This window comes from Megascapheus bottae, chromosome 14 (assembly GCF_031878675.1).
Source record: "Megascapheus bottae isolate mThoBot1 chromosome 14, mThoBot2.hap1, whole genome shotgun sequence".
In the NCBI taxonomy this organism is placed as follows: domain Eukaryota; kingdom Metazoa; phylum Chordata; class Mammalia; order Rodentia; family Geomyidae; genus Megascapheus; species Megascapheus bottae.
In genome coordinates, this window is record NC_143522.1 from 12,849,206 (window position 1) to 12,867,245 (window position 18,040).

The 18,040-nt window shown below is 50.4% G+C and overlaps 1 protein-coding gene across 4 annotated transcripts in view; it reads left to right on the forward strand.

The window, feature by feature from the left end:
- Jdp2 (Jun dimerization protein 2) overlaps positions 1-17,565 on the forward strand; it is a 40,492-nt gene extending 22,927 nt beyond the window's left edge. For all 4 annotated transcript variants that reach the window (XM_090344508.1, XM_090344510.1, XM_090344509.1 and 1 more), the window contains exons 3-4: positions 10,291-10,395; positions 16,520-17,565. In XM_090344508.1, coding sequence (XP_090200634.1) covers positions 10,291-10,395; positions 16,520-16,705 — 291 coding nt within the window. In that variant the 3' untranslated portion in view covers positions 16,706-17,565. The remainder of the gene's footprint in view (positions 1-10,290; positions 10,396-16,519) is intronic.
- The last annotated feature ends 475 nt before the right edge of the window (positions 17,566-18,040 follow it).

The following is an 18,040-nucleotide window of genomic DNA, read 5'->3' on the forward strand; positions in this document are numbered from 1 at the left end:
CAGTAACCACAAGGATGGAACCACACACAGGTGGTCGAGCAGGTTAAGCATTTTTACAAAAACAACAACTATTTGGCAGCTAAGCCTGCCAGGTTATTATACCAAACTCGCAGTTTCCTGGAGGAGACAAGAGAAAAAGAGGGCAGAGTACCTCTCACAGTAGCGTACAAGCTCAGAGTTTGATGGAGTGCAGGGACATTTTGATCTGGAAGGTTATGATATCAGGAGGATTTCGGGGGAGGGAGGGTTACTCCAGCTGAGTGTCAGGAGACATGACAAACAAGCCCAGGGGGACATGCAGACCTGGGAAGCATGAAGCAGATAAAAGCTCAGCATTTCAGAGGGCAGTTGTTGGTGCAGCCAACAGGGGAGCCAAGGTCACAGGCAATCAGTGACATCGTGAGCATCGTGGGCTTTATCCTGAAGGCAAGAATGGCCACCATTACCTTTAACTGGTCATGTTCACATTTCAGAAAGGTCCCTGCAGTGGCTGGGCTGGGTGATCAAGAGATCTCCTAGGAGGTTGTCCCAAAGGTCCAGTGGAGAAGAAACATGGGAGAAGCGAATTTAGAAGGTGGCATTGGAGATGGACTGAGAAGGATTTAGGGTGTGGAATTAGTAGCCTGTACATTCAAAGTTGGAGATAGGAAGGAAGGTGAGGGTGGTGCCTGAGTTCCTAGCTCTAAGGGCTAGGTGGTGTGGAGCCAGTGGGGAGTAAAAGTTTGGGGGCAGAAAAATAGTTGCCTTGGACTTTCTGCTTGCGCCTGGTGTTCAGGTCTGGAAATGAGGGATGCGTTGGGATTTGTGAGCAGGTGGAGCCACTGCAGGAGAAGATAAAATGATGACACAGAAGTTGTTCCTGTGACATGAGAAAGCAGCGGGCAACCCCGAAAGGGCAGGGAAAGGACCCGTCGAAGAGGTCAGGGGGACAGACGTGTTGTAGACTAATGGCTGAGAGAATGCAGGAACAGGAACCATGTACAGGCCCAGGAAGGAGGCCCAAGAAGGTGGGCTGAACAGTGTCCTCTAAACTTGTCCCTGAGGGCCCCGTGTGAGCTTGGAGCGTGCCCTGTACTTCCCAGAGCCTCTTTCCTCACCCATAAGATTCTAGAAAAGGGTCTTAGTTCTTGGAAGAGCCCATTTCTGGCTCTAAGAGTTTTGGAGGAAAACTTTGTTCCTTCCCACCCTCCTAATATCAAGATTTGAACTCAGGCTTGCTTAGTTTTGCTTGCTCGGCTGGGGGTCCACCAGGGGAACCCTATATCCAGCCTGACTTTGAGCTGATTTTTTAGGAGATGTATTCTCACAAACTTTTCTGCCCAGACTTGCTTTGAACTGCAACCCTCCAGATCTTAGCTTTCTGAATAGCCAGGATTTTAGATGAGATTCTGTAGTGACCAGCGGAGATCTACAGTTCTAATACATGTCTAGGTGGTGTTGACGTGTCTGGCTTAAAACAACCATCCTCAGGAACGCAGTCTCCTGAAGAGCTAGGATTATAGGCATAAGTCACCGGTACTCAGATAACACATTGAACCTTCTTTAAGAGGGCGCAGGGGAACAAACAGCTCCTGGCCATCAGGCCCACACCACCTTGTGAGATGGTGAATGAATGAGAGAGCCGGGGAAAGGTTTGAGTCCAGCCAGCCATGCAGGGGCAGCCTGATGTCATGGAATCAAATCTCATTTGCTCTTCGTTAACATGAGCTCCTAGGAGTTCGAAGGCTACTGAGAAGCAGGGCTCTGGTAATCATTAAAGTTGACCCGAAAGCCCAGAGAGGTGACATGATTGACCCCAAGTTCCAGAGTGGGAAACTGTGATGCTAGAGCCCCAGGCTTCTGGTGACAAACCCTGCTGGGAGCTGGTATGGGCCGAAGGCTGTACATTAGCAGCCACGGGTCGGTGAAGTGCACAGATGTGTTGTGTTTGGCACACACCAGGTTCCTTTCAGAATAGAATTAGTTGGCAATGTGGGGGAAAAATAGAGGAGATTTTTACTTTAAAACTTCATAGTTTCAGCTAGTCTTAAAACTCGGAAGATTTGATAACCTGAGCCTGAGTGGCTGGGGTGGGGGTGGGGAAGCCATCCAGGGAATCCGCCCAGCCCCCTCCAGCCACTAATGGCTACTTACTTCCTGGCTCCGCCTCCAGCCCCAGCCCTAGTCTGACCATGTGTCTTAATTTGCTTTTAAAGACCTGCCACTGGACACTGAAGCAGCTGAGGTCCAGACTTGGCCATTTAAGCAAGAAAGGCTGGCTGGAGGGGAGAGGTGCTGAGCAGACAGTCTCCAATATCTCAGCCCCTGGGGAGATACTGGTGGGGAGGCCTGGCCCTAAGGCTGCTGGAGGTCAAGGAGGGTATTGGGCCAGGACCCCAGGATTTCCTCATTCCTCCCTGCAAGAGGCAGAGGAGGCTGTGGGTCCAGCAGGCTCCCCAGTGGCCTAGCAGAGGCCTCACCCCTGGACTGCCCTACTTTGTTGTTGGGGAGAGTGGGGAGGGACCACAGCCCCTGGCTCTGTGCAGCCTGTTTATGTGGGGGAATGTCTGGTATGTTTGGCATTCGGGTGTTTACTTCCCAGGGTGCTTGCGGGTCCCTGGTGTTGAAATGTGGCCCCTCCTTGTGGGGGTTAGGGGTGGTCTTATGGGCCTGGCTGGTGGCTTTAGGCCCAGATCTAGAATTGAAGCCTGCAGAACTGTTCCACATGGCCTCTTCCTTTCTCCAGATCTCCTCTCTGTGCCATATTTTGACAAAGAGGCAGCTGAGTGTGCCCTGGGAGCAATAGCTGCTTAACTGCCGCCTGCGAAGGCCAAGGAACTGCACATTTGCAGAACCCTTGTCATGTTCCAGGCCTGGTCTGGGGTTTTGTGTTTTCCATTAGGAATAGAGTCTCAGAGAGACACAGTTGCTTACCCAGACATGCACAGCCAGTCGATAGCAGAGCTTCTGGGAAGAACTTGAAATAACCTGTCAAGCTTAGCCACAAATTCTGTTTGTGTAGAGATGCTTAACCTGCTTGACCACCTGCGTATAGTTTCGTCCTTGTGGTTATTAGGTCACCATGTGGTGACATCATGCAGTGACAACCACCTGCATATAGTTATGACCACCTGCATGTGGTTTTTACCTTTAAAAACTCAGCCCTACTGAAGCTCGGGGCTGTTCTCTTCTAGCCCGAAGGTGGAGAGCAGTCTTTGCGCAGCTATTAAAATGACTTCTAGCTCAGTTCACTGAGTGCTGGTGACTTTATTGTGGCCAGTTCAAGTCCCATCTCAGTGGTTGGGATACAACAGAACTCAGTCCTTGAAGACCTCAAAGCAGGCACTGTCATCACAGAGTGTTAGATATCCATAGAGGCTGCATTTCTCAGTTTGAGATGAAGCCCTTTGTCTCCCATCTGCTGCTCTAGTTACTGCTGGGCGAGTTCCCATCTCTACCTGCTGCCTGTTCAGATGCTCTTGTTGTTATTGTCAGTCATAGGGCTTGAACTTGGGCCTGGGTACTGTCCCTGATCTCTCTTGCTCAAGGCTAGTGCTCTACCACTTAGAGCTATAGCCCCACTTCTGGTGGTTAATTGGAAAGAAGAGTCTCACAGTTTCCTGCCCAGGATGGCTTTGAACCTAGATCCTCAGATCTCAACCTCCTGAGTAGCTGGTGTTACAGGTGTGAGCCACCAGCTCCAGCTTGCGAGAGTTTCTGTATTTTGTGCCTGAGGCTGACCATGTTATTCCTTTCTCTTTCTGTCTCTTGGATCTTACAAGGTATAATGATGAAAATGGCTATGAAATGTCACAATTCAAAGTCACACAGGACTACTATTGTCATTGTGTCAAAGCTTGATGACCTGTAGATGGGACCTGAGAAATAAGACTAAGAGTGAGAGAAGCCAGGGAGGCTTCTTCCTTTAGCCACATAGCTAAAATGTTCCATGTCTGTGTTCAACATGCAATGATCTTTTTTTCTTGCACAAGTCTAGCACTCTACCACTTGAATCATAGCTCCACTTCTGGCTTTTTGGTAGTTAGTTGGAGAGGAGAGTCTCACAAACTTTCCTGTCAGGGCATGCTTCCAATCATGATCCTTGGATCTCGGCCCCCTGAGGAGCTAGGATTACAGGTGTGAGCCACCTTTGAACTTGGAAAGATCCAAAGAGGAAAAAGCCATTTTCAGTCATCGTTATTGTTGAAAGATTCTCATGAGATTATAGCTGGAAAGGCTTAACGGTCCTGTTATCTGGGAGGGTGGTACACCCCGACAACTGCCTTTCAAAACTCAAGAGCACTTGGGTTCTGGGACTAGAGGACTTGAGTTGGAATCTTGAGCTATCTGACCATTCCCCACAGCGTTGATACGATTTCTTTGTCTATACAAGAGGGAGAAGAATAGAACTCTCCTAGATCCTTCACCAACAGAGAGAAATCAAAGTTCTCCATTGAAGGCCCTTTCTGTGTCATTCTCGGCTCTACTGGCTGCATGGTAGCAGTGAAGATAGACTAAAATATTTCTGTAAATAGATTAACTATAAATAGACAGCAGCATTCTCTGAGGGAGACTGACAAACGACGGGCAGATACATAGGTGGAAAAGGTTAAGTGCAATTAGTGAAAAGCACCTGGAAGGAAGTCAATCAGGGGACGCTAAAAGGGCAGTGACCAGCAAGAAGTCCTAGCAGGAAGGAGAGCAAGCGGAAACCCAGGGGCAGGGATGAAGTTGGTAGTTTTTGGAAGAAGCTGGAAGCCCTGCCTGTGGAAGTTGAGTGGGTGTGGAAAACTTGACTCTGGGAGAGGCAGGCCGGGCTGACTTCATTTTAATCAAGGAGAGTCTTTAGGAGCTATCACCGTGGGCTAGGGCATGGGTAGTGAGGCTTGGATCTGGGTAGAGACAGCAGGGATGAAGTGTGGGTTGGCTCAGAGATGTATTTTGCAGGTGGAACCTTCCAAGCTGCTAAATGGACTGTGGGAGGAGAGTGATTTAGGAAGACTTCCAGGTTTGTTTTGGGTAGTTGGCTGCGGTGATGTTTATGAAATAAGGACACCCGAGGGTGGAACGTGTTTGCCGAGAGCAACAGCCAGCAACCTTAATGGCCTCCTGAGCACACAGATCACCTGGCAGATTGCAGTGCCGTGGGTCTGGGGTGGGGTACTTCTAATGGGCCGTCAGCTGGCCACGGACCACACTTTGAGTCTTGAGGTACTTACGAGGCCTGACCTGGACAGTGTTTGTAGGAGTTCTGGGTAAGGATGCCCCTGGTCTTGTGAGTTGCTCAGCAGTTACTGTTGTTGTCTCCTGCCTGGCATTCCAGGTGGGCACTAATACTGGGGGTGGGCTTGTCAGTCACATGGAACCAGGTGCCAGGCATTCTCATACCATTCCTACCCACCCTGTGCCAAGTGGCCTATCACAGTGGACTACATAACCCAGCCAGCCTCCCTTGCACTCTGGGTTCCAGCAGAGCTTGGCCAGTGGGAGGCACCAACAGTAGGAGAGTTTGAGGGGTTCATTCCTCCTACCCCTCCCCTCTGGGGGCCCTTCTGTTTGCTTTGTTGTTGTTATTAGCGTGTATTATCTAGGGGAGATTTTACTGTGACATTTCTGCTCATACAAGAATGAATAATTACCAATCAATTTCACCGCTCTGTCACCTTCCTATACTACACCCCCTTTCTAAACGATTTCAACAGGTTTCATTGTTCTGTTTCCATACATGCAAATAATCTATTTGGACCATATTAATCCTCATTCACTTTCCTTGTTAGCACAACCCCTTCCTGCTAGTTCCCTGCTCCCCAACAGAGCCTGTCCTGTTTCTTCCCCCTAATGGTGAACAGCTTCTATGGGGTTCTCTGTGTTATTTTCATATATTGCAATGTTTTTTTTGGGGGGGTGTTGCTGGGGCTTGAATTGAGGATCTGGCCACTGTCCCTGAGCTTCTTTTACTCAAAGCTAGTACTCTACCACTTGAGCCACAGCTTTATTTCTAGGTATTTTGGTAATTTATTGAAGATAAGAGTCTCACAGACTCTTCTACCTGGGCTGGCTTTGAACCATGACCATGAGCTCTCGGCCCCCTGTCGAGCTAGGATTACAGGTATGAGCCACCAGCGCCTGGCAGTTAGTGTATTTTAAAGTTCTTTACCCTCTAGCTTTCCTTTTTTCTCTCCCCTTCTCTTAAGTAGTTCTTTAATTTGACACTTGTATGTTTATCCAAAAATATAATTACACAAGTAGATATATGCATGTATGTACATGTCTATGAATAAGTATGTCTTTTAGGTTAGGTTTCCATGCATGAGTGAAAACAAATGATACGTGTTTTGTTTCTTTTTTTTTACTTGTCTCAATATGATGTCCTTCAGCTTGCCTGTTTCTTTATAAGTGGGTACTATCCATTATATATAAACATATATATGCGCTCATCTTTGTTCATTCATTCATTGGTTGGTGTTGTTTGCTTTGTTCTTTGTGGGCCCTTCTTCATCCAGGCTCTGCCCCTCTTTATGGGTAGTTTTAGAAGCTGCAGAGCAGGATTTTTCCCTTAGAACACTGCAAACCATCTTCTGCCCCTCCATTATCCCCGGGCATCGTCTAACTCTACAAAGACAGGACTCTGGTGTCCTGAGCATTTTGGCAGAAACATCTCAGATTTACTCTAGGCCAAAGGAGAGGTTTGGGGAACCCCAAGAAAAGGTATTATCTTAGGCGATGAGTCCTTTCTTGGCATGCCTTCTGCCTTTCCCCTGTCCTTTGTCTATACCATCAGCTAGGAAACCATATCCCTGCTTTTGTTTTTCCCTCTGCCTTCCACCCACCATTTCTGTCTCTTTCTAGAAATGTCTCTTAGGGGGTAGATCAAGGTAAGCTTCCTCCTCATGTGAGGGGCCTCCCCATGTCAAAGAAGAATGCCTGAGAGTGGGGGCCTCCATTGTGGGCCTCGGGCACTTTGCCTGTCCACTCAGACCTGGCTTCCTTTCTGTTTCTCTCTCTCCTATAATGTGTTGCTCTCTGCTCTCTGTAAAATCTCTCAGCTTGCACAGCCTGCCCTTGCTGCCTTGGGAATATAGCTGAAGTTGGTAGTTCTGTATGGACCCAATCTAGTGCTCAGAATCTCTTGAGTCCACCTTCAAATGCCAGGAAGGCAAATAGCCCAGTTCCAGTCATCCCTTGGGAGCTTGCTCAGCCACTGGCTTCCTTGGTTCTCAGCAGGGGCTTAGAATGGACTCTGAGGAGGGGTGGGGTATCAACACCCGGCTCCTCTGATGGTGGTTCTGATGCAAAGCATGGAGCAGTGCCCCTCACTCCCAGCACAGACTCCTCTGCCTTTGGGCCCTCTTGGGATCTGGGGGAAAACAGCCAGAACCATGTTTGAGAAGAGGGAATGACAGGCCGAAGCCCCAGCCCCATCTCTTTCTAGGAGCTTCGTCAAGCTGCCTCCTCCTCTGATATCCTGGTTCTTCCAGCTGTGTTTGTGGAGAACATTGTCATCTCCCACCTGGGGTTCTGGTTTCAGATTCTGAGCCCTGTGTATCGTGAAAACATTCCACCATCTCTTACGTGCTCTGTCCAAATGCTTTCAAAGCTTCAGGAGGTAGCAGGTAGGGAAGCAGGAGAAGGGGTAGGGGAAGACAGATACCCCAAGGGACCCTGTTGATACCAGTGCAGGCACTGGTGAGAGAAGCCAGTAGCTGTGGCAATGGAGAAGGCCAAGAGCTACGAATTCTAGGAGGATTTCCACAGCTGTGCCTTGCATCTTCTCTGGGCAGCTCTGAAACAGCAGCAGGAGGGTTCAGGAAAAAACTGCTCCATTTTAATGAGGAAGGTGTGGTGAGAGGCTTTGGGCCCACATCTTTCTTGCAGCCTGGATGGAGCTGGGGGGGAGGGGCTGGCTGCTGTGGAACTGAGGCTTTGGATTTAAGCACACACTGATTGATCCTGTCCCCCCTCCCCTCTGGAGATTTGTGCAGGTTTTCTACAGCCACTGTGGGCTGCGCTTATGAATCTAGATTCTGCCTAGCCAGTGCACAACTGGGGAGACAAGACCCTAATTCCAAGTATTGCTGGGCCTGGGCAAACAAGACACCAGACTAGCAGAAAAGGCCAGACAAATGCAAGCGTGTTTATAGTTAAAGAATCCAAGCCTGCAGCCTCTTTTTAGCGTCCTCTGTTCCATTCATTCATCTGAGCAATGTGTGTTGAGCCCTACCTAACCACATGCTCAGTGGGTCCCTGTTCTACCTGCCAAATGTCTGTATAATCGGGGATCATGGTGGGATACTTGAGTCTTGCAATGTTGTGTCAGCATTGACAAGCCAGCTGATTCTCTCTGGGAAGCAGAATCAACCTTCCTGGAAGAGGTGACAGCTCCTCTTGAAGGATGAATAATTTTACAAGTGTGGACAGGAAGACCCCTTCTGTAGGGGTCAAGAGGGCTTGGCTGTCTGGAGTTGGGGTACAGGGGAGCAGCAGAAGGGAATGCACTTGGCTGCAGCAGGTGGGTAGAGCAGCCCCACTGTCTGAGCATCAGGATGACCCTGGGATCTTTCTGTGTCTGCTGCTCCTGACCATGGAATTAGGCCCTCTGCTGGGTAGGAGTGGGACCAGGACTTGGGGACAGAGGCTGTATGTCCTGGGGCCAGCCAGGGGCAGGCCTAAGCTGTACACTTCGCATTGGCAGTTTGTGGGCAAACCCTCTTGGCAGAGGAGTGATTGCGCTGCCAGCCACTTCCTCCAGTTCCTTCCCTCTGCCTGTCGTCACGGTTACCTCGGCCTACAGAGGGGTGAGGCTGAGTTTGGGTGGAATCAACGCTGGCCAGGTTTCTGTGTTCCTAAATGCAGGTCAGCCAGAGGAACTGTCACTTCTGGTTCCCTTTCAAAGGAGGCCGCAGGGCTGGGAGGTGTTGGGTGATTGAGGCACCTTTCCAGCAGCCTCCCCTGGGTGGTAGTGAGGCGGGGGTCAGGGAGGAAGGCAGAGGAGGTGGTAGATGAGAAAGTAGCTCTCTTTCCTGGTCAACACTTCTGCCATTGGCCATAGTGCTTTGCTGGGGGCTTGTCCTCTGTCCCAAGCTCCAAGAGCATGCTGGGACTGTGTGGAGAAAGACTGCTTACTTTCCTGGCTCATGGCCCTTTGGGCTGAGACCTTGTTGAAGTCCTTGGGCTTCAGTCACCTTCCACACTCCTGGCCTGCCAAGAAGTGAGAGAGTTAGCAAGCCTTGGCTGTGCAGCAGCTTCTCCAGTGGCCTCTGATTCTGAGCTGTCCCCAGCCCAGTTGGCCTCTTGAAACCTCCAGATTTTCCTAGTAGTTAATGAACAGCAGGAGGCACCATGCCAAAGTGCTTTGATGGACTGTGGTGCCAGCCAGTGGTCAAAAGCCAGAAGGTTGATGCCGGGGAAATCTAAGTTCAGATCCTCCCTCTGACATTTCTCTGTTAAATGACCTTGGACTAAAAGGAGCTCTGCTGGACTCGGTCTCACCATCTACAAATGGGACAGTACCCTTAACTGTGTGCATCCAAGGATGGCCAGTTAAAGTACTCAGGCAACAGAGGCAGCCCTTGCTGTTACTGTAGAGCCATCATGTGCACAGTGGGTGGGCATTGAGTTTTTGTCTCCTCTGCCCTTCCTTGGGCCTGATTCCATGCATCGTGAGCTTCCAGCATGTTCTAGGAGAGAAGCATGCCTGTTCTGGCACCTTTAAGCTGTCTCCCAGCTGGTGTCCTGCAGGGCAGAGAGGCTGGGACATGACAGCTTAAGGAAATAGATCTGAACTGTGGAAGTTGCAAGAGGGAGGTATATCACGAGAGGAGGTGAAGGTTTACAATCCCAACAGAAGGTAAAGGAGGGGGGTGTTAAAGACACCCCAGAGGCCGCAGGAGGTGGGGCAGCATGGGAAGTTGTGTCCTGCCCAAGGCACTTTAAAAGGAAGTGCCTAGGAATTGCTGGCCAAGAAAATTATGCCCACAGGCCTTGGCAAAAGAACAAGTTGTTCTACCCACCTGTTGAGCTCACCCCTGTGCTCTTGTGTGTGCGTGTGTGTGCTCCCATATGCTCCCAGCTCCGGAATCCTGGCAGAGCCAGGTACCCTTCCCTGGCAGGATGTGGGCTCCTCCAAGGATGCCCCTATTGGGCTCCCATCCAAGGAGCTCAGCTGGCTGAGGACAGTGGGCTGGCAGGCAGTGCATGCTGGGTTAGGGTGGGGGAGCTGTCCATATGTCAGTGGGCAAGGCTGTACCCCACTCAAAGTCCACCTCCTAAAAGCCCACCTCCGAGTCTAATCGTGGCTCTGTGCCCTCACAGTTAGACGAGGAAGAAGAGCGAAGGAAAAGGCGCCGGGAGAAGAACAAAGTGGCAGCAGCCAGATGCCGGAACAAGAAGAAGGAGCGGACGGAGTTTCTGCAGCGGGTGAGCCTGTGGCTGGTCGGGGGCGGGTGAGCAGAGTGGCCTGTCTGCCTTTGCAGGGACTGGGGCTCTCAGTACCCCAGCGCATCATCAGATGTGGTGGAAGCCTACCTCCACATGGCCTTGGCCCTTGCCTGCATTATCTTCCACCCATCCGTGAACCTCCAGCCCTCCTAAAACAGAACAGCCTGAAGCAGCTGAAGCTTCAGGTCCCTGGAAATGCAGTCCAGGTTCCTCTGCACTGAGCTTAGACCCTGGGTGCTGACTGACTGCTGTCCGGGAATGCATTACTCTGGTTGATTCCTCCTGACTGCCAGTTAGTTTTCTGGGGGTGAGTCCTGATGCACGCGGCAGTGGAAAGAGTGCTTTTGTGAAGGGAATGCTCCTTCTCGTCACTGTAGGTGGAGTTCCTGAGTCCTGGCTGGGCTGACCTTCTCCCCGTGACCAGGGGGACCAGAGGCCAGCTCTGAATGAAGATCAGTCATGCTTTGCTCCCCATTGCTCTCTCCTTTCTTCTTTCCCTTCCTCTGTTTCTCATTCTAGCCCTCCCTCCCTACTTTCCTCTTCTCCTCTCCACCTCTCCTTTTTTTTTCCTTCTCTTTTTTTCCTCTCTCTCTCTTTCCTTCAAGACAGTGTCAGAATCTAGCCCAGGCTGGCTTCTAGTTGGAGATCCTGCTGCTTCAGCTTCTGAAAAGCTGGATTATATGTGTATTCTTCTCTTTGCCTTTCCCATGGTTAAGTGACTTGTGCCAAGTCTCTCAGCCACTAAGTGGAAGGACTGAGCTGCAAGCCTGAGCCTAACCTCGAAGCTTTTGCTCTGAACATTGCTGTCCTGGCCCTCATCTATCAGTTGGCTCACGTGTTCTTCTGTTCATTGATTCGCAAGGGTCCGAAAGGTCTACTGTTGTGCTAGGTTCACTGTCAGGGAGAGAGTCTGGTTGGCTGTGGTGTCCTCTGGGCATCTGCAGGTCTCTTGTCCTGCTTGCCCCAAGTAAAGAGACATTCCAGGTCACCAGTCTGGACAGTGTGCGGCCATGTGTAGACTTCCAAGCTGTGAACACTGAGGACAGTGGAATGGTTATTGTCAGCAGCAGTAAAATGGGGCGATTGAAAGAGATGGTACTCAACCAGGCTCATGTTTTCAGGAAATTTCTAAGATCTGACCTTCAAGACAGGCAGATCATCTGTCACTCTCCTTATCGCAGGCATCTGCATGGGCAGAGCTGGGAGGTACAGACAGGCATAGGAAATGTCTAAGAAAGGATCCTTGGTTCACATGGCATGTCTGGCAGGTAGCAGACAAAATATATTCAATAACATAGCTGCACAATAAGTTGTTGGTGCTCATTACTCTTCACTTAAGTGACACCCACTGTTTGCCACATGTTTCACATGCCTCTCTCAGTCCTTGAAACATTCCAATGAGACCGGTATTCATGGTTCCATTTTAGAGATTGACCTGCAGCTCAGAGAGGCCAAGACGCTCGACCCACGTCACGCTGCTAGTAGGCAGAGGGCACAACTTCATTCATCACTTTCAGACCCCCCCCCCCTTCCTGCTAATCAGGGATGAGAGTCCATTGCACTATGGATGAAGCAGCCCTGTCCTCAGGAGGGCACAGGGAGCCAAAGACAAGAGAAACATGGCCGAGCCCTGCGTTGCAGAAGCCTAGTGCGGTGGGAATATGGGCAGGAGTCCCGGCCAGGTCTGTGTGGGGAAGAGACAATGGTCCGTTGTGAGGGGAGCGGAGGAGGAGGTGGTGAATGTTGGGTGTGAGCTGCAGGAGTCCTCAGAGCAGCACACTCAGGCAAGAGGTGGCTAAGGATGTGCTTAGGGAATTCACAAGGACGGCTGTGTGGCTGGAGGGAGATAAGAGTCCCACAGACTTTTCTGCCCAGGCTGGCTCCAAACCTCAGCCTTGAGATCTCAGCCTCCTGAGTAGTTAGGATGACAAGCATGAGCTGCCAGTACCAGACGCCATTCTGGTTTTCTCATGTGACTCTGGCTTATTACTGGCATCTTCTTGATTCTCTCAAGTGTCCCCTTGGGACTTACACGGTCCTCGAGAGCCAAAGGAGGCACTCGCTGCACTGGGAGGACTCTGACAGCCAAGGTCATGTTGTGAGGTCCAATGAGAGAAAACGTTGGCATGAATGCTGACCCCTGTACTGACCGTATCTGTCTGCAGATGTGAAGGATTGCCCTATCATTTATTTTTGTCGGTCAAGGGGGATTGAACTCGGGGCCTGGGGCCTGCCCTTGAGCTCTTTTGCTTAAGGCCAGCACTCTACCATTTGAGCCATAACACCACTTCCAGTTTTTAGGTTCACTGTAGAGAAACTTGGGCTGGCTTTGAACCTTAATCTTCAGCTCTCAGCCACCTGAATAGCTAGGATTACGGCATGAGCTACCAGTGCCTGGTTGTCATTTGTTTTTTAAACTCTCCCTTCCCCTCACCCCTGACCTCAGGGTCCCTGGGATTCTTACAGGACATATAGGAGGCAGGTCTTTGGGCTGTGTCCACAGGCTCCTCCCTGCTGCATCTGTTCTTTGTCACCCTGGGTGGCCGCCACACGTTCTCTGCACTTGGTAGCAGTGAGGCCATCTTATATCCCACACTCCCATGGCACCCCTGCTCCTCAGCCATTCTCTCTTCAGTGGTCAGTGACCCTGGGGGGAGATGAGGAGGCCCATATAATTGAGGGGATCCTCAGGAATAAATTAAAGTCTTGCTCACAGTCAACAGTGGCCGAGTCGGTGGGCTAAGACCCCGAGCTTCTACTGCCTTTGCTCCGCCATATTGCCTCACCTCAGAGGCTCTGGAAAACTTGTGTGCAGTAGCCCAGATTGCAAGAGGCACGATTTTAATTCAGACACACCCTACAACTTGGAAAGCTATGCTAGTTGCTTCCCAACTCTTAGAGAAAGTTAGTGGAGTGCCTATTTTATGAGATCTAAGGTAATTTGTTCTTTTTAAAGTACAACGGCAGAGAATCTCAATGCTTCCAAGTCTCTTCAGCCAATCATATTTTTATGGGAGGAAACGAAAGCCCGGAGAGGGGATGTAACTTAGCCAAGGTCATGCAGCCAGGATAAAAAGCCCGAACACCTGGCATCTCACCTTGTATTTTTTTCTGTTGGCTTCTGAGCCATGTGTAGGAGCACAATCTTAATTTGTACTAATTTTGCTCTAAAGCAACAAACATTTTCCCTTTTTTCTAGAGCAATAAATGTTGACAGGAAGTTAAAACAATAGCCAAAAATGCTGACAGAATCATTTTACTTCATAATTAGCACATAGAACATGCTGGCCCAGTTTCTTCTTCATTCACTAGGAAAAGACATGAAATAATTGCTATTGTAAAAACCACAAACCAGCCTGGTCCTGTCAAATCACAGCACTCTGGAGGCTGAGGTAGGAGGATTACAAACTCAGGTCCAACTTAGGCTATAAGGAGACTCTGTCTCAAGAAAAATAAATAACTGTGAATAAATACTAAAGCCATAAAACCACTGTTCCCACCGTGGTTAATAAAAGATTCTTCTGGGGGCCGGGAGTTTGGCCTAGTGGTTAAAGGGCTTGCCTAGCATGCATGAAGACCCAGGTTCAATTTCTCGGTACCACATACATAGAAAAAAAAAAAAAGCTGGAAGTGTTGCTGTGGCTCAAGTGGTAGAGCTCTAGCCTTGAGGAAAATCCAAGGACAGTGCTCAGGCCCTGAGCTGAAACCCAGGACTGGCAAAAAAAAAAAAAAATTTCTGAACACAATTTGTAGTTGCAGAGGAAACGTGCTATATGTAGCCCAGGCTGGTCTGACCCTCTTGCCTCAGCTTCCTGAATGCTAGGATTATAGGTGTGCACTATTACTCCCAAGTGTGACCTCATTGACCTTGTATGGCCCAGGTTTCCACAGGGAGAGTCAACCTGCCATGAGATAGTTTGGAGGAAGCAGGTCACTGCGTTCTGTTGAATTCTGTAGGTCTACATGCAGCTTCAGACTTGCCATACCTGCAGACAAACTCCTTCCATGCCGTGCTCACCTTTTTCTAGTTCCCTCCTCCCAGGCTTCTTCCTTTTAGGCCCCTGACCCCACAGTCAGCCCTTTGTCCTGTCTCCTTCATTCCCTAAGTCTAGGAGCTCACCAAGACCTGCTGAGCTTTCTTTGCAAAGCTCTCTTTCCCTTCCTTGCCCCATTCTGCTCATCCTGTGATGGGAAAAGCCCTTAAACCTCTCTAACCCTTTGCTTTACACAGTGCTTTTCCCAAAGGCATTTATCTAATCCCTGCCATCATCGCCTTTTTACATGTCAGATAACTGAGGCTCAGAGGAGTTAAGAAACTTGCTCTAGCTTCTGCTTGGCAACCTCTAAGCTTTCTAGAGCTGCAATGTGGCTCGGAACCTGCCCTCCCCACCTCATGCCACAGTGCCCTGGGTGAGCTGCAGGCACCATGTTTATCTGTGTCCCAAGTGTGAGTCCTTGATCATTCATGGCTCCTAACTAGACGTACCTTCCCTACCCTGCTCCACAAATCTGTCAAGCCACAGTTACCCCATTCCTTCACCCTCTCTGATGGTCCCCCAAACCCCAGCCAGCTCTGCCTCGCTGTGTGGACGCCTTCCTCCCTGAGCAGAAGCTTCGCCATGAGTACTAGCATTTCCCACCGGTACCCTACAAGTTCTGAGCTCTCCAAGAAGCAGTGGCTTGGGACCATTTGAGGGTGGAGCTAACAGTGGGCGGGGCGGGGAGAGGGAGTTACTGCATGTTTGGAAGGTTAGTGAGAAGTTACATCCATGGAACAAGTGGCCAAAATGGATACCAAACCAACACAGACTGTGCAGGTCACAGAACATTATGGGTTTCTGCGGGGTCTGTCTCACCTTCCCCGGGCCCTTGGTTTCGTTTTGGTTTTCCTCCCAGAATTCCATGAACTGTGGACCAGGCCCGTGTTCCATTTTAGTCTCTGCCTGTGTACTAAAAATGGTTAATGATCATGGCTGGTGTGTAATTTTCCTTTATGGAACAGTTTGCTGGTCATGAGGCCTGCCTCTCAATTGTTCCAAACTCCCAGGGGCCCCTGGCACCCCAGAGATAGCACAGAACACTCTGTGAGGGCTGGGGTGGGGGCGGCATGTCCCCTGGCATTTGTGACCACCTTCCTCTGGGGCTGACACTGGCTGCCCGGTTTTGCATTTTGGACCAGAGCGCTCTTATGAGGCAGCACATTTCCATCAGCTCTGCCGGGAGACCCCCCTCCAGCTTCCACAAGCAAAACTGTCTCCAGATGGAGAGGCAAGTACCACTGGCCTAAAGCCACCATCCCAAGATCAATGGCATTTCCACTGACATCGCTCTGAAGAGAGCGTTAAGTCGTGAACAGACATCCAGGAAAAGTCGCTCACGAGAATCAGGTTTTTAGGGTTTGACCTGGAGACTTGAACTGACATGCACCTTGTCACCTGTGCAGTCACCTGTCCCAAAATGAACAGGTAACCCTGCCCCCCACCAGCTCCTCCCAATTCCTTCCTTCCCCTAGGGCTTCTCCAGTGGACAGGAAGTGCCTTGGAACTCTCACCTGAGGTCTATTTGGATTCAGCAAGATGACCATGGTTGCCTAGCCATAGATACACCTTGTAGATTGCAGGGGATATGAAGAAAGAGTCTGTTTAGATCATTCTAGACTAATAGCCTGAGAACATGTATTTTAGGTGAAAAGACATGATCCTACTGAACTCATCAATCCCATAATATATTCCTATACATTCGCCATCCTATTGCCATCTGCACCTCACCTTTTGTATCTTGTGCAAAGGCCCTGAGGCTGGAGAGCCTCGGTCACATTAGAAAACATCTAGGAGGTCACTGAAGCTACAGTGAGTTGAGGGAGAGGAGAGAAGTAAAGCACAAGCTGGGCTGGCCCTGAACTGGCCAGTGGCCAGCGTCTGCATGGTGAACACTGTCTCAGAAAGTCTGCTGACCCAGAGCCTCAGTCTCTGGTGGAGATGAGGCAGAAAGCAGATGATGCAGGCTACCCAGGTGCCAGCTGGGGCAGCCCTGAGTTGTCCTCTGCAGAGCGTCTTCCAGAGCAGCCTAGTGAACGCTGATGGCTGATCTGTTTTCCACGCAGGAGTCAGAGCGGCTGGAGCTCATGAACGCCGAGCTGAAGACCCAGATCGAAGAGCTGAAGCAGGAGCGGCAGCAGCTCATCCTCATGCTGAACCGCCACCGCCCCACCTGCATCGTCCGGACCGACAGCGTCAGGACCCCCGAGGCTGAAGGCAACCCTCTGCTGGAGCAGCTGGACAAGAAGTGACCGTGGGGCGGGAGGAGGAAGCAGAGGCAGTGGAAGGAGGAGGACAGGCAAAGAGGGGAGAGGAGGGGGTCCCAGAGGGCCCCTCCTTGGTGCATGAGAAACTGAGGGGCTCAGCCAGCCAGCACCCCGAGGACTCCTTTGTGAAACTCAGACGAGCCAGCGGGAAGGGAAGAGCAGGCTGAAGAAATCCTGAAGGAACGAGCGCTGAGACCAAAGGTGGCCCGTAGCAAGGGCTGTCCTGCCTGGGGCCCGGCTGGAAGGAGGCAGGACAGGAGTCGTGGGCCAAAGAGACACCTGGCCTGGCAGTCTCAGACACCTCTCTGGACCTCTGCCAAGACACCCACCCAAGGGACCACTGATCGGCCAGGAAAAGCCATGAGCTGCAACCAAAATGCAGCTGAGATGGGAACTCAGCACAAACTGCAATCCATCTTGCTCCTGCTGTGCCTCCACCCTGCTGCAAAGCTGGAGAGGGGCACACTGTGGGGCCCTGCCGCCCCTGCCGCCCCTGAATGGGAGGTGCAGCCAGGCGCACCCCTTGCCAGCCCTGCTGGAGTTTGCTGTGGGCACTGAGGCGCGGGCGCCCTTCCAAAGCACATACCGAATGTTTACAGACTGGCTGTCCTGGCAGGGCTCGCAACTGCACATGTTTTTTTTTTGTTTGTTTTGTTTTGTTTTTATACTTTCTTTTTTTAAAATATTTTTTACAAAAAAGGATTTTATACAAGCAATATATATATGGATTTCTATAATCACTCGATGTGATACAGTATAAATATGCTATGGTTCGTTTGTTACAGATACCCACCAGTAATGGCTGTTGTGTGTAACTGTTCAGTACTGTAGTCTCTGGGTGTTGGGGGGTGGCCGGGCGGGTGGGGTACATTTCCATCCTTGTAAACCCTTCCTGTAAACCCAGTCCTGTATCGCTCAGTAAACATTGCTCTTACCTACCAGCTGCCTCGCATTGTGTCTGCCTGGCAGGCGGGTGGGGTGCAAGGGGCATTTAGTGTCACTTATTTTCCATAGCTGTGTTCTTAGGTAAGTGAGAATATGCCCATTTCATAGATGAGGAAACCTATGCTCAGAGATGTTTAAGTACCATGTATTTGGTACATGCCCCAAATGTTTACTGTAAAGCTCCTGTCAGAGTGTGTGTGTGTGTGTGTGTGTGTGTACATGTGTGCATGCAACAAGCACATGTGTCAATGTCAGTACTCCTAAAGAAGACTGAAAATGTACTAGAGTGTTGTCTTCCCATGCCCACCATGTCTCCCATGTCCCTTCTTCATGGTGCTTGGTTAGTTGGTTGGTTGGTTTTGGCACATGTGATAA